At 39.8% G+C, this 25,650-nt stretch overlaps 1 protein-coding gene across 1 annotated transcript; it reads left to right on the top strand.

The window, feature by feature from the left end:
• Positions 1–918: 918 nt before the first annotated feature.
• MYCT1 (MYC target 1) lies at positions 919–24,212 on the top strand. Its single transcript, XM_056488110.1, has 2 exons — positions 919–1,168; positions 21,243–24,212. The coding sequence occupies exons 1-2, from the start codon at positions 919–921 to the stop codon at positions 21,773–21,775; spliced, it is 783 nt and encodes a 260-aa protein (XP_056344085.1). The 3' UTR covers positions 21,776–24,212.
• Positions 24,213–25,650: the final 1,438 nt, after the last annotated feature.

Here is a 25,650-nt window from a genome sequence, read left to right on the forward strand (position 1 = left end):
TTTCTCAGTGCTGTCAACTTTTTCACAAAAAAGCGAGGTTTGTATTTCATACACTTGATTATATGGAACATGCAATTATTTGTCCACATGTTCATGTCTGAACTCAGATGCTTTTCAACTAGATTGAATTCAATTCTTTTTTAAAATTATCATCTCAACAGATGCAACCAGTAAGCGAAAAACAAGGCAAGAAAACCCTGATATACCTCCTCAGAGATCAGAGGTTTCCATTCACAGGACATCCATTATCTGAAACATATTTAAAAAGAAAATAGTTAAAACTTGGTTCTACAGAAATTATCACACAAATCCAAAATCATATATTTTATCAATGTCCTTTCATTCTTCACTAATTCTAAGTCTATGTCATTAAATATCTTGGCTATTTTCTCTTGTAGCAATGTTTTTATTGCTATATATTATATATAGCAGCAGGACCCACAATTCCAATGGGGAATTAACAGTGCATTGCATTAAATGTGTCCAAGCAATTAGCTCAAAGTCTGTTTGTGTTCCAGGGAACTCATATTTCAAAATGGGGTGTGGAAAGGAAAAAATTTACAGTTACACTGTCAGGCCCAGCTAGTTCCTCAAACCAGCTGAGGAACAATGATGAATACTTAATCATCCTCATTCCCTATATTAATATCCTAAAGAATTGGTGTTGAATGAAAATGTATTGATGCATTTTTTTCATATTGAAAATTCCTACCATATACAAGTGCTTTTGGATGTTGAAGGAATGTCTTCAACATAGAAAATCCTCAAAGAAAAGAGAAAGAACTTTTCATCCCTCTAGCTCTGGACTTTTGGAGTTCAAAAAGTTTCAGAGAAGGAGGTGATTTGGCATTGTTCTGAGTCAATTTGCTCTGGCTGAGGAAATGACGAGAAGGAAACTACTTCCCTGTCTCGGGAACCATGTGGTGTTCCAAGATAAGGCAAGCACTTACTAATTCGAGTCCACAAGCAGGAAATGTGATACATCCATTTCCTTTCAGGCAAACAACACGGTTCCGTGGCAGCACAAAAGCTTTGCTTCTAGTGCAAAATCTCAAACCTTCAGAAAACTATTGCTCCTCTCTGGACCCACCATTCCGTATTTGCTATTTGGATGTTATGGATAAGAACAGTACTTTTCCTCCAATCACATGGCCACCAAAATTTTGGGGTAAGGCTATTGATTTTTTTTCCCAGAATATTGCCTATGTAGCCACAGATATTTGTTGTTGATTGCCTTAAAAAATACCTCTATATATTTTCAAGACTCATGTTGGATGCAAAGAGCAATGAATAGATTTTGTATTTCCTGCAGCGATAAGACTGGTTTCCAAATGTTTCTTTGACAAAGTTTTATCATGTTTTTACATGAATGAAGACAGCAGAACTGCCAGGGCAAAATTGATTGTTTCAAAAAGTTTATTACTGCAGTCAGTTGAAAAGGTGTCTGTTGACTTCAGTCAATAGTCAGATCAGGCAGACATTCTCAACTGCTTAATGGATGTACCTACACTGCAGACATGATCTGTTTCATCTTTTGATGAAAATGGGATAGCAAAGGCTGAATGTGTTTCAACATTTGGAATAAACTCTTGTTCCTCCAGAATGAAAAGTTATTTGTAATTTGTTGTGCTGCCTCATGGTGAGATTTTCCTTATTTTCTCCTCAATGTATATTTAAATTATTATCTATTATGGCTGTTTTCTTTCCCCCAGATCTGAGAATAGTTCATAAACTGAAATGTATAATATGAGGTGAAAATATATTTTGTACTGAAATTCATTCAGGGTAAATAGATTAATTGATATCTTAAAGGATTCTGTATAATTGCTATGGAGAATCTTTCCCTCCAAAAAGCTCTATTGTTTGCTATGTTTAATATTAACATTTATTAGAATTAATCACATATCTGGTTTTCTCTATTATATTATTGAGTAATGGTCCCTTCAAGAATCTGAACACTATTTAAAACTACAAAATAATATGCATCAGCAAAATATGACTTCAGTTGCACAGAAGTGCCCCAGGAAAAGAGTGGGGAAAAAAAACATACAAGAGGATGGATAGAAGTCACTTTTGTTTCTTGTCATAAGGAGCAATAATCTGTTGAAGGCCATTTAGGCTTCCTGCAGTGACACGTATATTTTCCTACTGAGAGACCATGAGACACTGACTTGATTTTTGTGTCTTGGGCTAAAGAGTAGAGTACTGATACATCCTTCCATCTCTGGCAAATACTTCCAGATTAACTGAGGAAAAACTACAGTTATTACTGTTGTCTGACATTGTACCCAGCCCTGATCACATCCCATTTGCTTAGGCTCTGACAGCAGAAGAACCTCAGAAATTGGATTTTTGTGAGAAGCTTGAAAGGGAAGATGTCTCTCAGATTTTTCTTACTTTTCTGATAGATTGTAGGGGAGTGAATATAATTTTCTCTTTGTTTCCTGTAGATATATCATGGTAGACTAGGAAGGGTCACTGTATAGCATATGTTAGAAGATGAAGACTGACTTAAGCTCATTGTGTGGAAACATCACTTAAAACAATAGAATGTGTTTCCTGACATCCTGGAGATACAGGACTAGAGGTATAAACAAAACCTACACATAAAAGATATAAATAAAATTTAGTTCTTTTTGGAAAAAGAATTCAGTACATGGAACTGGTTTTTAGGACACTACTTACAGGCTGTTTTCTAAGCCACCCTCCATGTAGTACTGTGAATGTTACTACATTAACATGATACATTCCTTCTCCCTGCATGTGTGACATCTCAGCATCTTCCATGGACTCAGTCAAAGTGTAAACTTCAACATACGTGCAAAGGTTTGCTGAGAGGGACTAAGTTTGTGAGAAAAAGATAAGTGCTGTAAAAATAGTCAAAACAACTGTTCATCATGATATTCAATCTCTTAGAGTTTTATAAACCATCTATTGTCTAACAACTAGTTCACTATGCTGGAAAATATACAGGCATCCTGTTTTCTATAGTTGTCCAGTTTCCAGTGATAACTTCACACAATAGCTTCTTAAAAGTGACTCTAAGAATTTTAGAACAATGAACAAACTAAGCTGTCCTCTACTTACTTATGTGGCACATAAAAAATATAAATACATATATAAATCTTTTTACAATTGCTCCAGGCCAGTGGAAGTGTGCCTTAACCAAGATGTGTAGAGAAATAAACAAGAAATAAACACCTCAATATAAATAATTCTGTGTGAGTTGTCTGATAGCCTGAACCCTTCTCTCATGCAAAGTTCTTAAAAAATTATAAAATTTTAAAAAATCAGTACACATCTTTTTCCAATGTGTGCTTAAAATCAGTGACAGACTGGAGAATCAATAACTGTAATGCTTAGCTTTAGACTTTACAGGAATTCTTCTTTGAATTCAGATGCCACCAACATGTATCTGCAGTATTTTTGGAATGCTACATTATGCAGTCAAGGGAAAAAAAGGAAGAAAAAAATTGTTTTGCTGGCCTAAAACCAATTCTGCTAGGAAAAGAAAAATATTAAACTCTTCTTCTGTTTTCAATTAATGAGTTTATGATAGAACTTTTGGCCCTGTCAGGAAATGTCCTCTGAGCAATGTGTCATAAGCAAAAAATTTAGATCCTGACTGTTGTTTAGCTAGAGCTTTTTCCTGCTACAGATGTTTCAAAAAGTCTTTGTCGATAGCCATGTCTGTTTCAGATAAGTTGTCTGAGCTACTGCCAGGATGCAGGAGCTCATTTCTACCAGGTGCCAGCTTCTGTGAAGCTATGGAACTGCTGCCCATCCTTCTTTGCAGTGGGAATCCACAGCATGATAATTTGGAAGGGGTAAGAAGACAAGCACTTAAAGCCAGTCCCTGCTGAAATTCAGCACTGCTGATATCACATTGTAACTGTAGACAGTCTGGATTATATTTTTTATTACTAGTTTCAAAAGCAGGTTTAATAATAGCTGAGTGATAAATTCAAGGTTTGATACCCATTCATCAACTAATAATCTCACTTTTTACTGTTTTAATATAGTCTTTATTGAGTTCATTTTGATTTATAACATAACAGTGGGAACAAAGATGTTTCCACTTAAACCAGGAGTGCATTTCTTGTAATTCCTAAAAGCATTTTCAGTTGCACACAAGTAAATACAATAAATGTCTTCAAGACAATCCTATTCCTTCAGCATAGATAGCAATATAATTTGAGATCAGGAAATTTAATTTAAATAGTACATTTGATCAATGTGACAGCAGTAGAGAGAAAAAGTGTAAGCAGATTTTATTCCACATTAACTTACATCCCTAGACTACCCTCCAGTCTAGTTTACTCAAGTGCCTATTTAAAAATGCAACCTTAAAATTTAAAACTTAGAAACAATAAGAACAATTTTTCTTTTCTTGAACCAGAGTCCAGAGTGTTATTTGTTGGGTGTGGAAACAATGCCATATATCAGCTGGCTTCCAGCGTTTTGAGATTGCAAACTGCTTGGCACATACTATAGGCATTCTCACCTGGCTTCATAAGCTGCAAATGCACCCATGTTTTTAAATATATCAAATTTTGCCTAGTCTCTCCCTCAACCCACTGCTCTTCCCTTCATTAAAATGTGTTTGTTTGAAAGAAGTCAGACTATGTGCTCTGCTGAAAAAAATGGCACTAGGGATGAGAGTATTCAATTGCTGACACTGTGTTTATCGTGTCACTGGTGTAGCAATAGTCGTGGCTAAGGGCTGTGCATCATTCTCTTTATGCACTGGAGTAAAACTTGTGAAGGGCAGCTCTGACACAAGCAGAAACAGAGCTGCTGGGCAATGCAAAGCCCAGCCTAGACAGCCACGGGACACCATTCCTCTTCTGGGACCCTTCATGAGTGGCACTCATGGCAGAGTAGGAGCACAGGCAAGAGGTCCAGCCCTGCCTTTGTGGTGGCCTGTGTGGTGAGCCAGGTTAAAACTCTTGGCTTACACCGGATGCCTGTGTCAGCCATTGCCAGCACACCCGCTGGGTGCTCCCCCCTCGCTCCCTTTGCTCCCCTTCATAAACTCTGCACACCTTCCATTCACACTTCAGCAGCAGCAGAAAGGCTCTGGCACCTGCCTCTGCTGTCCTGCTGGAGATGTGGGCACAGAAAGACTGAGCACTTGACAGCAGATGTGGCAGTGGGATCTTCTTACAGAGCACTGCTGCTCCCAGGCTGATGACTGAAAAAGCCCAACATCTGTGAACCAGGGTCACCCCAAGGGCCTTTTTCCTGGGAGACCTGGCATTGCTCACAGGGCAGAGGATTTCAATAAGCTGACAATGCAACTCCTTTCCTGGCAGAAAGGGGGAAGTAAAGTTGTGACATAGGAACACTTACAGATTATTTACACCACTGAAGATTTTTTCTTAGTAAGAAAATCTTCAGGGTTGAAGTGGGAGAAAAGGAGGAAAACACAACAAAATTAAGCTTTGGATTCAGGTGATCTATCAACCTGAAGGCTGTATTACCTGACATGTTATTCTCTTCTCTTCAATTCTCTTTACTCTCTTTTCAAAATCACCTCAATGTGTGCATTTTTTCTGGTATTTTAATTCATAGCAATGAGCCTAAATAGAGCAAGTTGATTGCAGACACTGCATCACCCAAAGTTTTCCTTGCAGTTAGTGTCTTTTGTTTTTGATTTGGAAAACACCCAGTAATTTAAAAAGTGCAATATTTGGCAGCATGTCACACATCATAAGGAATTCATTGCCCAAGGAATAATTTTTGTCCCAGGTGATAAAATCTGTTTCTACAGAGTCTTTGGGTTAGATCACTGGTGCCTACAAAAGTTTGGAAATGGAATGTGAAAAAATGAGCTTCTTCCTTTTGAAATCATTGTGCTGGAGTCAGGCAACTTCAGACTTTACAGGCTCCTGTTGTTGGAAGCAGCCCCAGTGGGACAACAGAGATAGGGAGAGGCAAAATGATTTAAACCTCATTGTGTGGTCCTGTTGTAGTGTTTTAGGGAATAATTCCTTACAGTGCTTATCCAAAATAATAGGACTCTCCAAAATAATAGGTGTTCATCAGAAAACAGAGACCTAAAGTAAGGGTAGAGCCTTACTACTGGGGACAATAAATGAAAGTTGCATTCCAGTGATGACTGATATTGCCAATTTTTAATTTCTTTAACCTCGCTGCCTTTTAGCATTTAGTTTAAATGTTATACAAAAACCAGTTATGACTACCCAGTAAGAATAAAAAAAATTAAAAGCAAGTCAAATTCATCAGTACATGGTGAATGGGAAGGAAATGAACAGAATAGTCTAAGGAAATGTTATCAGAGGAAGGAATGAACCATATTAACGTGGGGAAGTCAGACATACCTGAAAGAAAATGTCTGAGTTCTTTGGTAAGGAGCCTGTACAAAACCTTTCCTATGTCACAGCCAGCCATATGTAAAATGCACATGAATCTGCACATGAATCTGCAGCTCCCCTTCTGGCATACACTGACAATATCTGCAGCAACCACTTTCCTGCTCAGATATCTATCTATCTATCTATCTATCTATCTATCTATCTATCTATCTATCTATCTATCTATCTATCTCTCTATCTCTCTATCTATCAGGATAGTGCAGAAAGAAGTAGAGAAGGCACCTTTGTGTCAGTTGTGTGTGGACAGACCATGTCCTTGGGGCTGTAGATTTCCAATTCTGTCAAATAATACACCTGCAAGCACACCTGGCTTCATGGATGTGTAGCTGTGTTGAGTAAAGGCAATGGTGACATAAAGCCTTCTCACACTCCTAATACAATAAATTTTTATTGACTTCAAAACATGTTCAGGCTCCTGAGGCAGGTTTCTTAACATGGAGTAAAATACCTTTATTCTTCCCAATTTCACTGAGAAATGGAATTGTCTTATTTTCCTACGGGCAGCAACTTGAACTTAGAAGAAGATGGATTCCCTTAAAGATGATTTTGGAAACAGGCATACTGGAAGACAGAGTTTTGGTTGGGTTTCTGGTAGAGAAGATGGATGGTATCAGCAAGTTTCAGGTCTCTATTTGAAAATCAGAGATAATTTCCCTGTGCTTCTTCATAAGAATGTTCTCAAGAGAAAGATGATGAGGTAAAATATGACACATGATCAGATAGAAAGACATCTCTGGCTTTGCAAAGGTTTCCTGTAAACACACTGATTATTTCAAGTAGATTTATCTGAGAAGCAGAGCTACAACATAGATATAAAACATGATGCATTTAAACAACAGTATAAAAGACAGTGAGGTCTTTATTCTGATTTTTAATCTTTGAAATGTTTCCCTTCTTATTACTAGTTTCAAATCTAGAGTACCTACATGATCTCCTTTCTGCTCCTCAGTGAAATGCTACATGATGCCACAAATTTAATAGTGAAAACATATTTCCAGATTACTTAACCAAATATTTACCTCAAATGAGTAACCTTATTCATATAGATGAAGAACAATTCCAATGTCCCTGCACAGTGAATTTGCAGAAATCAGGACTATGAAAATCTCAGCAGAGTTTTTAGGATAGGGGCCAGTTTTGCATTTGTAACAAATGCCACAGACTGGGACAGATGCTGAGAATACAGGAAAACCAAATAATGGCAACACCAGTAAAACTCAGCTTCACCTGTATAAGAACTGAGACAGCCTTTTTTTTCCCCACTTGGAGAGGGCTGTAGGATTGTGCATCCTCACTGGCCCAGCAGCATCAGAGTAACTTTTGCTGCATGGCTTCCAGGGCTACAGGTATTTCAGTTGCTTTCCTTTCCACTTCAGATGAGATACTGATCTGCATGACAATCCTGTGATAAGCATATAGAAAATATCACATAACTAACACTTCTCAAGTGATCAAGCAGTCTGAAGCTAATTTAAGTATGACACATAATTTGGACTACAAACATGGTACCAGAAGGCTTCTAGGGCAAGTGAGACCCACACACACCATCTTTCCTCTGCTTGAATGTGTTAAGAGCTCTACAAGGAAGACTTTATTGTCCTGTCTATCAGGTCAAGATCACCAGAAGATCTTCCCCTTTCCACTTCCCCTGAGCTGATTTGGGATGTGTCACAAGGCAGCAGTGGAGCAGCCTGGGCCAGTGACTCAAAAGGACACAGCTGTCATATAAATAGTGGTAATACTGAGAGCAATGGCAACAAGGGTGTGAGTTTAGCTGAAGGAAGATAAAAGATAGCATGTGATGGTGAGGCATTAGCAATGGCAGCAACTGTGTTTGAACATCAGCTCTGCAGTGCCAGCATGACAGAAGTGGATCTTATTCTTTTGTATCACTCAAGATTCCTGGCTCCTTGTCTGTAATATTCCTTGTCTGAAATATTCTGGCTCCTCCAGAAATATTATTGTATCAAAAAAGAAATAAATCCATGATCTGTTATGTAATTAAAAAGGAAGGCATTTCTCATCTTCCCCTTCTCAGCTTCAAGATATCTCATGTTTCTGTTCCTCCTCAGCTGTGTTTGGGTAGAGCTGATCCTTATGCAGCTTTTCAGTTGGATTTCTTATGCACATGGCTGTACTGTTTGTTGGAGTGGCTGTGTCCTTTTGCTTCATAAATCATATACTGTCTTCTGAAGGGGAAGAATTATCAAACTACCCCAAATTTAATATCATTATGCTTATTTTTCTTTCAGTTAGGTAAAAGACTTGATGAACACATGAAAGTTTTCACTTCCATTACTGAAGGAGACCATTACAATAGTCAGATATTGAGAAAATCTGACTGCGAGAAGGCTTAGACTGAAAAAGTTAATATGTAAATGCATTCCAAGATCTTATGTGCAAGCCTGTCAGAGAGATAAAAGTAGATACTAATGAGCAACTTATTTTTTTTCTTTGCCCTTATTCTGACAAGCCCAGAAAAAGAGCATTATTACACAAAGAGAAGAGACCAGTCTCATTCTTGCATTCTGTCTATTTGGAGCACGATTTCTTCCTTGTATATAAATTATTCTTTTAAAGTGAATCTGTCATCCTCAGGCTGTGTTTTGTGGCATCCTAATTACTGCTTTTCAGCTCTACCTACCCCACTATACAGCCATTGATTCATCAAATGCTTCACCATCTTTAGCAGGAAGGACACAAGGTGGTACAAAGAAAAGTTTTTTCAGAGTATTATTTAAATAAAAATCAAGCACATAGCATACACACATTTTAATAATTACACCTACATTATTGACTAATTTTATGGTGCTGCTTGTTGTTACATAAGCTGCCAGAAGCATCATTCTTTATCCACTAAAAGCAGAAATCAGGTCTGTAGGAAACAAAGTGTATTTCTTCTTTCAGGCACTACACCAGGGAACGTTTTATCATGTGAAAGTGTCACATAACCAAAGCAGCCTAGGGCTCTGTGTTCTCCCCAGGATGAATGCCCTGAGGCTGCATAGTCACCTGCTAGAGCCCAGCAGTGTTCATGCTCACATGAGCTGGTCTCAGCACACTGTGGGTGCCAATAGTTCTTCTTGCAGAGCTTATTTTGCCATTGTAATTGATTTTAAACAGGAGTTAAATGAGTTTATAATACTTGTTAAAATCTTTGTGAGCCAAATGAGTGGCTGTATGTGGTACCATATCCCTTATACAGAAGATTAATCTGAAGCATGGAGAGGGAATGAAATGTCCAAAATCAAAAAGAGGAGCACAAGAGAAATTCAAGGCTCAAGACTGAATCTTTTTTTCTTAGCAAGATTATTTTAATTTCATAGCCATATCCTTTTGTCTGGACAAAGAATAATTTTAAAAATTATCAAAAAAAGATCCATCAGCATTTATCAATAATGCCGTTTTCCCCTGCTTTTCAAGGTAAAAGTTTTACTTCTTCTACAAAAATGCACTTATTCAGATTTTGAAACTTATTGTACTTATTGTCTGAAGTTTGCACCAAGCAATCCTGAACTATTCTTCTAATATAATATATTCCTTTCTACTTGAAGAGGCAAGAAAGACATTAATTTGATTTTCACATATTGAAAATGAGCCAATTGTATTTTAAGATTTATCTGGTAAATTACCTCAACCGAAACTCCATCAACAATACAAATATATACAGCATTGTTATGAAATAGCATCTGGGAAATTTGCAGCAAAATAAATGGGGGAGAAAAAAAATAGTTTAATATAATGTATAAACTTCTTTGGGCTCTGACAAATGTTTGCTGAAGGAAAGACCCATGGAAGTTTGTGTTTCTCACAAGAGGCCTCTGCCTTGTTTCTCTGGTATCTTATTTGCAGAAGAAAGTTAATTCCCTGTTTCAAACATTCACAATCCAGCATCCTAAAACACACGACATGTTTGAATGACATCTGCTAATTTTAAACCTTTTGTTTTTAAAAATTATGTTACCTATTGTCCAGAGTAATGAAAAATTAATAAACTAAGCAAAGAAGTGGCTTCTGTGGGAGCTGCATAAGTTATGCAGGCAAAATACAAATAAAGAAGGAAGCCATTGATGGCTCTTAATTGAAAAGTTTAGGAATCTCTGTGCAAGCAGGACCTGGGCCAGCCTAGTGCAAATACAGCCTCCCAGACACCACTGGCTGATGTGAGACAAGCACCAACATCCCATTTCATACTGAGTCTTCAGCCTGGATCATTAGTCCTGGGTCAAGAAGAGTGACTTAAACTCCAGATCAGTGATCCATTAGTTTAGAAATTATGTCAGCATTTATTAAATTGTGGCTGCATAGATTGCTACTTAATTGGATCTCCTAGGCCACACTAATATAGATACTCATAGAAATATTTGATGCAATCTCCCAAACAGATTGATGTTCACACAGAAAGTACTGGGACAAAGAAAGATCAGTTTTTGAACCTCAGGTAGCTAAATGAAGAGTACAGTATTACCACATATAAACATATTTCTGTGTTCTCAAAATGCTCACTATTACACCTGTTTCCAGAGGAAGGGATGTAGAAAAAGATCCTTTTTTCCCTTACTGGATGTAGGTCAGGTATTACTGTAGTGAAAAAAAGTATAGATCACTATTCCTGCTCCTTGAATACTTGTTTATCAGATACTTTAGCAAAGTATAGCAAAGTTCACAAACAGCTCTTCTTTCCATTCTTCTATTTAGTACATCTTTTTAAATTTTCACCTGAAGAAGGCCCATGTTTCAGCAATCTCAAAAAATAATGAGATTGTAAATAGAGCACTAAATAGTATTTTCAATGATGTCTAATTTTGAACAATACAGAAGTTAGACTGTCAGCAGAACACACTGTGGCAGTATTTCAAAGGCAGTGTTATGGGTGGGAAAGGACTCTTGGAGAAACTTCACAGTTTTGAGGCTAGGTACATTTCCTTCAGCTTCTGTCAAGATTATGCTTCACACATTTCCTTAATTTTATCTATGTTAATCATAGAATAATAGAATGGTTTGGATTGGAAGGGACTTTAAAGATCATCTAGTTCCAACCTGTCTGCCAGAGGAAGGGTTACCTTCCAATACCTTGCTGAATACATGATGTGCATTTAAACTTGAGGGCAAGAGTTATGGAACTGTGTTTGGAGCCATTGTGTATGGGATGTGCTGGGAAAGCTGAAATGCCACCTTTCTTTCCTAGTATAGCTAGTGTATCAAGGCACTCAGAGTGTGCTTCCTCACTCTGAATCTTTTAAAATAGTCTTCCAGTATTGCTTCCAGTATGTTTCCTGGCTTTTGTGGGTTCTTAAAGTGAGAACAAGCTCCACCTGAAGCTCTATCAGGGTGAGGCACTGACAACAGAATTACTGTGGTGGGGCTGAGGAAATTTTCTATGTATTCCTCACCCCACATTCTTCCCTCTGTTTGTCTTCTGTTTTCTTAAATGTAAGCTATGTGTTTCAGTATTTCATCCTTAATTTCAAGAGTTTTAGAAAATTCTGATTAATTTTAAGTTCTGTTTATATATGAGATTACTTATTCTCAGGTGTAAATTATTTTTATCAATTAAGTAATAAGTATAATGTCATTTTGCACTGTGTCACATTGTGATTTAGTGTTTGGTTTAGGTTTATGCAGAGGCCATATAGCTTAGCTCTGCTTTTGTGAGGTGGGTAAGAATGTCTGGCCAGAGAATTGCTTGCTGCATATGTGGAAATGATCAAATTCTATTACTGCCTTTGTTATGCATTAGGAATCACAATGAAACCACTTGGTAAGAAAGTATGCCTGAAGGAATCTTTGCTTTGTTTTACATAGTTGTGCCAAAGGCATTAAATTAAACATGCTGACATCTCTATCTTAGATGTTTCCTTCTGATTTTTACAATTACTCTTTATTTGTCATTCCAGTAAAAATCAACTGCCAGTAATATCAAGGGAACATCATTAACTCTGAGTTGATTTGTGGGATATTGAGATGGCATATTCCACTCCTCTGGCTTTTTATGACAATGAATTCTGGTATTAGTAATCAAGCAAATGTACTCTGGTCCATGAAGATAATTCTGGATATCGCTGAGGATGTCAAGAAATACAAATCTAAGAATAGTCTTAGCCTAATCCTCCTCCATGATCACAGATATTTTCATCAAGATACAAAACTGTGCAAGTTTTACATCTTTAAACTTCTGAACACTTTTGCTGTGCCTTGGTTTACTTCATTTGCAAAGCCTCTGCAAAATGCTAGTCCTAAGTGTTTATGGTGATGCAATGCAGAATTTTTCTGGTTTTTTTTTGAGGTACTATGAACACTCTGTAATCTTCCATTGGAATATTTCTCTATAGCTTTTTCTAACTGCATTTTACTGGAATGAAGGATATTTCTCTATAGTTTTGATTTTCCAGCATCAGTTTCCAGCAGAGGGCAATCTTGGTCCTAGATAGATTCTTCATTTGTGGTGTTAACCCTAGGATGAACAACCAGCCCCTCTGCATTTCAAAAGGAGTATTAATCCAAAAGCAAGGATTACCTTTTTTTTTTTAACTTGTCATTTAATTAATAATTTTTCCGATGCTTCTGAAGTCCATTTGCTTACCTGACCGAAAAAAATCTTAGAAACCGCACAAAATTACATCAGGACGGACCTTGAGCTGTCATTTGTTCTACCTTCTTTTTTCAAGACAGGATTAACTATATTGCAACTCTTGACTGATGTTGCTTTTTAAAAATCTTTTCTGGGGATGAACACACTACCTGCATTGATTATCTATTCTAGTTCTTACCTGTCCTCATAGATAGAAAAATATTTTTAATTTCTTTTGCTTTATTTTAAACCCAGCACTTCCTATTTTATATGCTGTGGACATTAAAAACCCCTGTTATTAGGTGAAGTGGGAAAATTACTCTCTGTTGCTGTAGAAAAGAATCTTGCAGTAGCACAGGCTGAATAAAACATCCCCTTTAACAAGTTTGTGTCTGAATGCAGAGCTCTGATATTTCTGGCAGCAGCTCTATCTCACTTACTAGTTCTTATGTCCTGCACAGCCTGCTTTTCTTTCAGCTTATTTTCCCCTACAGATTCTGTTTTCTGGACATCACAACTACCTGAACCACCTTGTGCTGTAGCCTGTCAGCCTCAGTCATCTTACAAGAGTCATGTGTGAAGTTTCTTGAAGATCAGCCATGACTAAGATCACAGCTGGTTGATATTACGCAGCAGCTGATTCATCCACCCAACTGAATCATGGACTGCCTACAAATGATTAATGAGAGGCTGTTTTGCTAACACAATTAGTGGCAATTGGGAAGATAGTAATATCAACACTTGTCAGATATAAAGAAATTGCTTTTTTGAGCTCAGCATGACAACAGTAGCACAGGAGTTGGCTACTGATACTAGCCCCAGCTTTAAAATGATTAATTGGAGCTAGTAGAACCAGCATAAAATTTCAAATATTGCTAACCACTTCAAGCCTCCTGTGGTGGGAAGAACTGGTGGCTCTTTAGGCCCCAGGTGTACTTCATTTCCAAACTTGCTGCCTAGGATGCATGAGGATGAGTAGCTGTAGCCTGTCCAGCTCAGAGATGTACCTTTGCTATTGCTGAGGAATCCATTCAGTGCAGGTAGCTCAGGGTGCAGCTGCAGGGCCACTCAGGCTGTGTTCCAGGGCAGGAGGCTGAGCCCAGCTCAGGGTACAGCTCAGGGTACAGCTGCAGGCTGTGTTCTAGGGCAGGAGGCTGAGCCCAGCTCAGGGTACAGCTGCAGGCTGTGTTCCAGGGCAGGAGGCTGAGCCCAGCTCAGGGTACAGCTGCAGGCTGTGTTCTAGGGGCAGGGGGCTGAGCCCAGCTCAGGGTGCAGCTGCAGGCTGTGTTCTAGGGGCAGGGGGCTGAGCCCAGCTCAGGGTACAGCTGCAGGCTGTGTTCCAGGGCAGGAGGCTGAGCCCAGCTCAGGGTACAGCTGCAGGCTGTGTTCCAGGGCAGGAGGCTGAGCCCAGCTCAGGGTGCAGCTGCAGTCTGTGTTCTAGGGCAGGAGGCTGAGCCCAGCTCAGGGTACAGCTGCAGGCTGTGTTCTAGGGGCAGGAGGCTGAGCCCAGCTCAGGGTGCAGCTGCAGGCTGTGTTCTAGGGCAGGAGGCTGAGCCCAGCTCAGGGTGCAGCTGCAGGCTGTGTTCTAGGGGCAGGGGGCTGAGCCCAGCTCAGGGTACAGCTGCAGGCTGTGTTCCAGGGCAGGAGGCTGAGCCCAGCTCAGGGTACAGCTCAGGGTACAGCTGCAGGCTGTGTTCTAGGGGCAGGGGGCTGAGTCCAGCTCAGGGTGCAGCTGCAGGCTGTGTTCCAGGGCAGGAGGACCTGTGACCCTGCCAGGGGACTGGGCGCTTGGACTCTCTGAGACAGCAGGAGCCAAGCATCCCAGATCTTCCAACTCTCAGGCTGTGAGGGGAAAAAAGCCTAGAGGTTCCTTTGTTCTGGGTTCTTTCTTGGAGGCACCAGCTTGAGCTGTTTTTTTGTTATTTAGTTATTGCACCATGATTAAACTGTTTTAGTAGGATCTAGACACCTGAGACCCTGCTATGGGACACCAGGGTAAGGAAACCTGGTCTGACTGTGTGGGTTGAGTGGTGTAGCTGCAAAAGGGCTTCTGTCCCAGTGTGGTGGTGCAAGTGTGACTGCCAGAGTGGCTCCTGGGCAGTCAGACAGGGAGGTGTCCTTAACACTGTAGCTGTCAGGAAGTTGCTATGAGCTTGTTCAAACTCTGATGGACCCTGGCTGCTCCAGTCTGGTTTTGCACAGAAAAGAGACTGTGTTACGATCATCTGCTAATGGCTTCAACCTCACCTGAAATCTGAGACACTGAGACTCCTCAAAAATAGTGTCCTGAGCCCTTGTTACTATCAGGTTAATAGATTTGTAACGTGTAGACTGCAATTCATGTTTCAGTACACTAGCTGGTGCTCTATACTAAGCTGTGCAATGGATGTGTAAGGTATGAATCCCCGTACTGGTTTGTATGCATTTCATACCCGCTTTTGTCCCCAAACTTTCATTTTGGAAAAAGATCATCTCGGTAAAAAAAGGCTGAGCTGATTTTTTCATGTTTGAGATCAAGCTCTCTACTAGTTATCAAGGCTTTTCAGCTTTAAGTAAAGGCAGGTGAAGTTGTTTGTGCAAATGTGTGTGCATGTAGGGAGAGGAATGCTTACCAATTTAAACAAGTTTTGAGTAACTGGCATATGACATCACGTAAGGGAGAGAGCTAGCAAACATGAGAAGGAAGGAAATAGAACGGAAATAAATTTAAAATTCTTAAATTTTGTTTTAAAGTGTAAAATAACTCTCTTCCACTATATGTCACAGTGATATGCTGTGATACTTCTTATTGCTAATACAGCTGAAATCAATGAGCTTGTAGGTTTAACCTCTGACTTGCTGGAGTCCCCATGGAATAAAAGTTGCATGTCAGGTGCACAATGTCTCATGCTAGTTTGGGGCAGGTGGAAAAAAGAAAAATAGGAAAATTACTCTCGGATGTTTAAGTAAATGAACAGTCTTGCTCTAATGTAGTATAAGTAAAATATCTCTATAGAATGTTGAGTTTAAAAGCTAAAAAATGCCATTCTTGGGTGATCAGCCACCTTACCCCTTCTAATAACTTTAAAATAAAATTTCTGTTGTGGTTTAGGAATGTTACTCCTCACATTAGAGAGCCCACTCCCCCTAGGCTCTCCCAAACCAGATTTCATTTGTTCACTCTCTAGCTCCTTCCCCTTCCAATTTCCTCCCCATGCGGAGGTGGAGCTGAGAACTGGATGTACAAAATGGTGAAAATTATGGGTTGAGATAAGAGCAATTTACTGGAAACAGCAATGAGATAAGAAAACAAACAGTAACACCAGCAATAGACTACAAGATGCTTTTCCATTTCTCTTTCCCTTGCATTCGGTACTTTCTCCTGTCTTCCTCCACCCCACCCTGGTTCATGCTCTGAGATGCCCTCATTGAGGGCACTGCTTACATGATTTTGAAAGGTACTGCTATCCCATCATGGCCAGCTGTAAAGTTTTCCAAAGTATATATTTGTGAGCATGGGGGAAGGAAGATTCTATGCTCACCTTAATTTTACACCTTGGGAACTTACCATAAGGATATAGGAAATATACAAGTCCCAAGGATTTCCTGAGGTTAAAGAACAATGTCCTATTGCAGCTCATTGCAGCCAGAGCTGAGGGCAAGAGAGAGATTCCTTGGAAAATGAATCCCCAGCACAAATGTGCTTTGAATTCAGAGGGATGGTTGATGGGGTCCATAAAAATGAAAGAAAATGAAACACAGAAGTAAGAGGTTGTCCTAGCATATCTGCAAGCATCCTGCAAGCCTACATGACAAAAGCAGGATACTCTATCACAAAAAATCAAATCTATGGTTATGAAGATTTTGGGTATTTCAGGGAATGATGCATCTAGGCAGGGATTGTGTTGTTATTTTTCAGTGGGTTATACCCCAAAGTGAGGAAGAAGACTACATAGTACACTTCTGAGAAGAAGCAATTGGTATGAGCCACCTTTGGTTGACCCTGCTTCAGATGTCCAGACCAGATGGGAAAAACGTTTTCAGGGCCAAATGGCAGGAACCAGACAGTCTACCATCACATGTTACTAATAACATGCCTGAATTTCTCCAGTGGGGATTCTGTCAAGTGACAAGCACTTGCCTGAGGTTTTCAATTTGATAGGATTTATGCTATCACTTCATATATAGTGTTCATGGAAAGTTATAAAATTCTTAAAGAAAGCTTCGATGACCAAGAAAAAGTTCTGCACAGCAGATGCAATAATCATCCCTTGTACAAACCTGTTACACCACATTTCCCTAACACTGCGTGCAGAAACTAGAGAGGAGGGAACAGAGAGACTTCAAAATAATTTGCCTGATCTGGAGAGGTATTGGGCTGAAAAATGTGCTGACTTGACATTCAGATTTGGGGGTAACATTTATAAGTTATTGGTGTTACTGTGGGTTCTGAAATGCCAACCTTTTTTGCGTGGTCATGTTGGAAATCCTGCAGATAGAAGGTAAAATGGCTAAGAGTTCCAGTTGCTTCTTTACCTTGGCCTTTCATTTCTGGCTTTGTGCCTCAAAGTCTGTGCTGCATTGTTGATAAAAACCTTTGTTCATCACCTCAGCTGCTGTTAGAGGTGAGAGTGGAGAATTGACTCTGGTGAGGTACCAAATCTTTTCTGTTATGGCATAATCAAATAAAGCAGGAAGTGTGAGCAGCCTAAGAAAGACAGAACAAAACATGTTTAGGGGACTGGGTCCTGGGTAGCTGTTGTTATTAGCAGCATCCCCAGCTTATCCCCAGATCTTTCTTTTTACTATTTTCCTTAAAAGCAGAGGACAGAATGACAGGCACAGCTCTCAGGAAACCATAAGATATTACAATGGCCCCTTGGGAGACACTTTGTGCCACTGTCACTCTGACTCCCCTGAAGGCTAGTTCTGCTCTGGCACTGCCCAGATAAAGGAAGAGAAAAACAATTTGGTGAAGGCCAGATGTTCCACTCAAAATCCCAGGTGCAGCAAGTCCCACTCTGCCTTTGATATTTTTCTCTGATTGATAAAATTTTCTCCAATGTACTTCAGGACTGTGATTGCTGGACATTCTAAAGAGGAAATCAATGGGCATAGATTTACAATTCTACAATATAAGGTTTTAGAATGGAGTAACAGTTCTGTGAAATGCATCCTCTGCAGGGAGTCAGCAAAGAAAAAGTTTGGCCCATCAGTGTGACCCACAGAAGTCAGTGAGACTTTTGGGAAGAGAAAAAATGAAATGTCTGTAAGCAATGGGTCTAGTGATATTTCTAAGAACCAAGGGGGGGTTAAATGCAGGTCCAAATGGGAAAGAGAGCATATGAAGTCCTGGCAACTGGATTAGTCAGTGTAAACCCAGCTGAGCTTCATTAGGAAATAATTTGACCCTCGATTTTTCCATCATATATGGAGATAGAGAAATAAAAGAACTAAACAAGTCAGGGAAAATGACGCCATTATCCAAAGGGATAATTGTCTGTGCTGTACCTCCAGCACAGGGGAACAGAACGTGGGAAGGACTGAAGAGCTGCACTCAATACTTTTGTCAATTCCCTTATCTGCTTTTAACAGTGTGAAACTCTGGTTAGATTGTGCAGGTGGTGAAAATTATGGCTCGAGGGATGCAGGGACAAATCCTCACCATGGTGCATGGCAACCCCAGAGCCAGGTACACTTGTGCTGCTTGCTGTGCTGCTGCTTACACTCGAGGCTGCTGAGCCCTTGGAGATCCCCTTTGCCAGCTCAGAGCCCAAAGAATTGCAGGGATATCTGGTAGGACAGAGCCCTGTGCCTGGGGGATTCCTTGGCAGCCTCAAATACAGCCCAACTAGCATTTGAGCTGAAGTGCAGAAGAAATGAGCACAAGAAAGGATTAGTTCTTGCTCCACTTTCCCATAGCCACGCAGGGACAGCAGTAGTGCGTGGGAAGTGCTGTCTTCAGGACTCCCCCTGGGATTTATTCAACTGGAGGTCACCAAGTACTGGCTCTCCCTTCCCACCTTTGGGAGTATGAGTAGGAACTTGCAGTAACAGAATGTATTAAATCTATTTAAATGGCATAATGAGCTATTCCTGACCAAAAGGGGCACAGTCCTGCTGTGTCTCTAAAGATGTTTTATATAGAGTATGGGCTTGTGAGAAGAAGTGACCTGATCTGAAGCCAAGAGTTACAGTGCAGATGCTGCCTGGGGGCTCTTGCAGAAAGCAGACTGGGCAGCCACTCTTTGTCTTTACTGTGCCCAGTCAAAAGTTCTTGAGTTGTAGAAATGAGAGCTTAAAGAAAAGTTGTCTTTTAGGGCTAAATCTGATCTGTCTCAGAATGAAAGGACACCAAAATGTTCCTGAGAGGGAGCAGTCCCCTGTAACCATACCCAATGCATTATCGTTGCCAGTCTTTATTTGAAAAGGATAATGTTATAAGCCTACCTGAAAGCAGAGGGAACAGATCAGGAACAGTAGGACTGTGAGCCTTCCAAGTATGAATCACATCACTAGCAATTTTTCCCTGAAGGGAGAAAAGTAAGAAAGTTGATAAGGAAGATAATAATGACTACATCTTAAAGTGCAATTAACCAATAAACATTTACATTTATTCTACTGGAAGCAAAGCTAATGTTTCTTTACCCTTTCCTGAAGTGACCTGTCCTAAGTTTAAGGCTGACTTTAAAAAATCCATTCCAGGGTGCCAGTATTGGGGTGCCTCTGTCTGCAAGTCAGTCCTGTTGACCCTGCCTGGCACCTCTCCTCCGTCTTCATGGAGTGCTGGCTGCTCTCCATAGCCATCACTCAGGCTGCTCACTCTCCCTGCATCTTCAGCACCTGCTTTGGCCACAACTCAGATTCATTATTCTGGGGTTTGGGAATGACTGTCTGTACAGCACCATAAATTCAGGGGAAACTCTTTAGTGGCTGCTAGAAAATTCTGAGCCTAGTCTCAGTTTGCCTTTTCTGGCCTCTTATGTCTGCATCCCAGTCCTGGAGTTAATACCTTCTGTCTGGCACAGTGTTATTGGGCCTGCTCTAGGAGTTACTCACCTTTCTCTATCTAATGAGCACACTTCCCCTTTCCACAAAAATGCTTCAGAAATGTGATAGAACAGTACAGATAGAAGAAACATCTCTCAAGGTGTCCAACGGATATTTTTTGCTTATTCCCTCTTTGCTCCACCAGTTGTCAACATAGTATTCCTTCTTGTTTTAGATCCAAGCCCTTCTTGAATTTTGAAAGGATATATAAAGGTTTTGCATTCATTTCAGGCCTTACCCAGGATTACAAATATATCTCTGAACTTTTTACAACAGCAATAATTCTGGTGCTCAGTTGCAAACCAAGTGACATTTTCTGAAGTAACTGTCCTCTTCTTAGAAATATACAAGGAAAAATAACATCTCTCCATTCTGTGAAACCATGTGGGAGAGAAAAACAATCCTAGCCATGGGTTTTGTTTTTCTGTTTGGTTTTTTTTTTTTCAGATCTTGTAGTCCTTGAAAACATTTCTGAAAGAGCTAGAAATTTACTTTTCTTAATGGCAGATTAATCCATCTTTAAATTGGGCATTAGGGATAGGAAATATTCAAGAGACTTGGTATTACGAACGGTTATCTCTGACCGTAATAATTTAGGATGTAGTAATTTACATTAATTACTGTGAGGATTTAAACTATCTGTTAGTCAGCAGTAAAAGGCTGAGAAATTCTCATGTTGTTATAAATGCAGGGCTTACTCCACTAAGAACATGGCAGAAGGCACATCACTGTTTTAATAGGGGTTTGCAAACACATACACACAGAATATGAAAATCTATAAGCAGAAGGACAGGTCTGCATAAATCCATACCTCCCATTGCCCAGAGAAGGAAATACTTGGCAGTTTTATAACACTTGGAGCTGGTGGGTGGCTGATTCTGGGGAAGGCTGAAGACTTACCTTGCCTTGGTACAAAAACCAATATTAAATATAAGTTATTTTCTGGATGTTATTGAATTATGCAAGTTAAGAAAAAAAAAACCAAACCAACCAACCAACCAACCAACCAAAAAACCCAAAAAACAAACCAAGCACAAACAAAAAACCACACAAACAAAACCCCAAAATGCTGTATAGTAAGAGCACTCTCAACTGTTGTGTTTGTATTGTGCAGTTCATGTGTTACAAAGACCTAAGAGCCGGTTCATCTTTTAAGGAGGCTGGCATTTAAAATTAATTTTTTTGCAGGAATATCCTTCAGAGTTCCCTCATTAACTTTTGCGTTAATGTTTGCTGTATTTCAGAGCAGATCACAATAGCCTTCACGGTGTCCATGGTGATTGGGCTGGTGATTGGAGGCATCATCTGGGCGTTCCTCACCTGCCTGTCCCGTCGCAGAGCTAGCGCCCACATTTCCCAGGGCAGCCCCTCGTCCTTCAGCCGTCGGTCCAGACCTTCCTCCCACGGCCACGCTGCCGGCAGGACTGGCTTTTACCGCAACAGCAGCTGCGAGCGTCGGAGCAACCTCAGCCTGGCCAGCCTCACCTTCCAGCGCCAAGCCTCCCTGGAGCAGCCCAACTCCTTCCCCAGGAAGTCAAGCTTCCGCGCTTCCACCTTCCACCCTTTTCTGCAGTGTCCTCCCCTGCCCGTGGAGACGAACAGCCAGCTGATCACGCTCACCCCCACAAACACCACCGCAACCCTGGTGGGGAGCACCACCAACAGCTTGAGCCGACCCGAGTTCCACTGGTCCAACAACAACCTCCGCATCTGCCACTCCACGCAAACGCCGCCTCCCGCCTATGAAACCATCATAAAAGCCTTCCCTGAATCCTGAGCTTGGTCCTTCCTGCACACACACAGGCATCTTAGGAGGAGCCGCGGTTATCTCAGCAATCTTCTGTGCTTGATGAAGACCCCTGACCAGTCTCCAGCTGCAGTTGCAGAGGGGACATACTTTGCCAAGAGGCGTGTGGCGGTGATTTCATGGAGCCCAACATCCCGCTGCCTGAGAGATCACTTGTCTTTGCACTGCTGGCTTTTATTTACTGCTCTGCTGTATGCTTGCGTATTTATAGTGTTGTATCTTTAATTGCAGCCATTGTCTCTTTATTTTAGAGGGAAAAATGCTGCCACATAAAAAACTAAAACATTTCTTGAAGAAACGGATAATACTAGAGATTACTGATATACGCAGCACATCAATGCAAATTTCACTATTCTTTTTTTTTAGAAGTTTTGATTTTACTTGTTTTTGTTATGTTTTCAGAGAGCACCTCCCATTACCCACCTTCTTGCTATAACCCCATAAGGGCTTCAGTCTGAGGAACCTAAAATGCAGACCCCAAAGAGGATGCAGTCCTGGCCACTACAGACATCCTGTTTTGTTGATTGCAAAGATCTGATCTGAAAAGACTCCATATTAGGGATGCTTGTTTAAAATTCCCCACAGTGTGGGAAAAAAATGCAAAGCATGTATAGCTTCATGCAGAGAGAAATTTTGAACAACATACTAAATGCATGATAGAAAATATAAAGAATTTTCTGTCTGCAGCCAGCAGAACAGGTAGTCACATTTTAATACCCAGTGAGGCTGTATGGGCAGAACTCCTCATGTTTCATTTTTCTAGTTCTGGTTATCCAGATAAGCAGAATGAATGACAACTATTTTTTAATTAAGTTTCCTGATTTCCAATGGGATTAGTCATTTCCTTATTTCAAATTGTTTTTCTCAAATTGTACCAACGTTTAATTCTTCCTTTTATTCACTGAAATCTCGTCTCTCACTAAAACAAGATTTCAGACATCTGTGGCTGAATAAAGGGATTGTGTAATGAATTGGGATATGAAGATAAAGATGAAGCATTTAGTTGAGGCTTATATATATTCTTGACTTTTATATGTGTATCATGCCAAGCTAACTCCTGGCTTAGTAGAGACTAATTGCTCTGATGTGACAAAATGTTCAGGATATGGAAATAACACAGACAAATGGGACCCGAATTAGGTATTATTGTATCAGTTTCCTGTTAAATATTTCATGGTCAATTTAAGGGTAAAGAATTTCACAAGTAGAGGAGCTGTCCACACTCTACATTTGCAAATATGCATGTTGTTTCTAAAAGACTTGGGCAATACCAGCCTCAGAACTCCTGATTCTGTAGGGAGAACATGCTCTTATCTCTCCTCTGGGAGGGACAAAGATTCAGCAGCTTCTGAGAATGGGCAAAATGCTTAACATCTCCCAGGTTTTCCAAGCTTTTGGAGATTGGCAGCAGGCATCCCTTTGCTGAGGTCAACATCCCTCAGGAAGCACTGGCATTGATCTCTGATCCTCAGTATTCCAATATTCACCCATTTGCAAATAATGCTACAAACATTGAGCTTACAAGAAATTCTTACTGTAAACAGCAAGTATTCCTTATTGTAAAGGCAAATTATTTTGCATATATTTACTGACTAGATTTCATTGTTCATTTTTAGTATGCAACACGTCTGGAGAGATGTATATAATTGCTAGAAGAACAACCATTTACAGAGTTTACAGAGCATTTCACTGCAGACACTATGGGTTCTAGCACACTCAGAACTTGCTGATAAGACTGTAACACTGCATTTGGCTGATCACAGGCTACAGACTTAAAATAACAGTCCTCTGAAGATAGAAAGAAAGTTGTGCTTCATTCATTAATTTTTTTTTTCAATTTCGAGTTTTTCTGAGTCTAGTGAATTTCATTGCATGCAAAAATATGTTCAAAGTTTCCTTCCTATAGAGTAGGTGATGCAGCCTATTCTAACTTGCCTACAAAAGTAGAATTCAAGCCTGCTCCCTTTGTTCAGTGGGTTTGATGGACTGTGGAAGAGGCAACTTATCCTACCAGCTGTGTACCCAGCGTGCGCCCTGCTTGCTCCTTGAGAGCAAAGTCATTTTAGATGAGTGAATTTTTACTTCTGGATTGTAAGTGCACATTACATTACAGTAGAACTTTCCATGGCACAATTAGTACACAATTATTACTTGTATTACACTGTATTTAGTAAACAATGTAAAGAGGGAAGCTTAAATGTACTGTATTTTTTAGCTCCTGAAATCTGCACTGGATATCAAAACATTTCTTATGTGCCCTGGATTAGGGAGACTAAAACCACATGTTTGGTGCATAGCCAATATGACTGTCAGATGCCTAAAACTTGTTTTCACATCTGAAATAAATGTTTTGCAAGCATTCAGGAAGCTTCAGAATGTGGAATAAAGTTAGATGCTATAATCTCAAGCTCATGTTTTTTCTTAATGATGAATACGGTAACTTGCATAAAAGATCCTTTAAAGGGAAGAGTATATCTTTAATTATGCAAACTGATACAGTTGTAATGTGAATGCGGATCTCTCCTTCCTTTGCTTCTGTGGGGAAACACCCCAAAACTGAAGATATTATTTGAAGTCAGAGTCAGAATTTGCCTTATGAGAACAGCTTCAAAGGATTACTAGTGAGAAGGTCTCTCACAAATAACAGTGCTTACAGATATTAAATCCACTGGTTTATAAGTACTTAGGCTTCAATTCACATTGTGTTTGAACAAATGCTTGCTTTAAGCAAAAGGGCAATCACTATAAGGTTCATGCTTAAATGGGCTCATGCACATTTTATTGCATTAGGACCAAAGCACATTGCACAGGACCAGCTCCCAAATTAATACTGGGATTCAGGAATCATTGTGTGTTCAATATGCAAAAATATTATATTTGCATAGTGAAATCATTTTTTTGTTTCAATTTAAAATACTAGAAAGAAGAGCTGAATTAAAACAGTGTGTTATTGCAGATTTCAGAATTTCAGAGCATTCACAAGCAAGAATCGAACTTGACAATTATTTTGCATGAAATACAATTAAAATGATGCTCCCAGAATCACACAGGGAGTGAAAGGCAGAACTTTGATCAACATCCAGATATCCTGACGCTTTGTTCTAAATAAGAACTACTTCTCCTCTTCATGGAGAGAAACGCTGTCCTGTCATTGTCCATGTCCACAAAGAGTCACTCGTTATGGGTTCATATAGAAGGCAAAACTTGACAGCTATTTGTCAGAGAATATTTATGTTCCATCTTATTTACAAAAGTAGCTCATGCTCTATTCCTTGACCTTTCCCCACTGAAGAGCTGCTGATCACCTCTCCAGACAGCTACTGATTACCATGCTGTAACACACTGAACATGCAGTACTTTTGCCAAATCACATTTTTAAAGTTCACTTGTAATTTATCATGAAGCTTTTGAATCATCTCAACATCCATTCTTAAGTATAAACTGAAAACTATGCTCACTGGAAATATCCTCTCAGAGGTGAAATGACACATGCCAGATCCCTGACCTACAAGCATTTGATAAAATTATGTGATGTCAATGATGCAGTACAGCTTCTGGAACAAAAAGAAAAGAAAGAAAATACTAACTGGAAATTCACCTCTGCCAAGTCCAGACTGGACTAAAGAAAAAGGTATTGCTATAACTTCAAAATACTGAGAACAGTATTTTAGAAACTGAACGTACAAAGTCTTAAAACTGAAGGAAAATACCTGTATCTTCATTTGGATCTCTTAATAAAATTGCGCTTTTAAAGGGATTGAGTGCTTGGACCTCTGTATGATTTCGTTTGGATATTTACCTTTCTGAATGCCAAAAAGGATGACAGGATCCTAATCTCTTTTCAA

The sequence above is a fragment of the Oenanthe melanoleuca genome, chromosome 3, assembly GCF_029582105.1.
Source record: "Oenanthe melanoleuca isolate GR-GAL-2019-014 chromosome 3, OMel1.0, whole genome shotgun sequence".
In the NCBI taxonomy this organism is placed as follows: domain Eukaryota; kingdom Metazoa; phylum Chordata; class Aves; order Passeriformes; family Muscicapidae; genus Oenanthe; species Oenanthe melanoleuca.

Coding starts and splice junctions, on each gene's coding strand:
- MYCT1 (XM_056488110.1), top strand. CDS start 919: ATGTGGTGTTCCAAGATAAGGCAAGCACTTACTAATTCGAGTCCACAA. Junction 1,169..21,242: donor ATGGCCACCAAAATTTTGGG/GTAAGGCTATTG, acceptor GCTGTATTTCAG/AGCAGATCACAATAGCCTTC.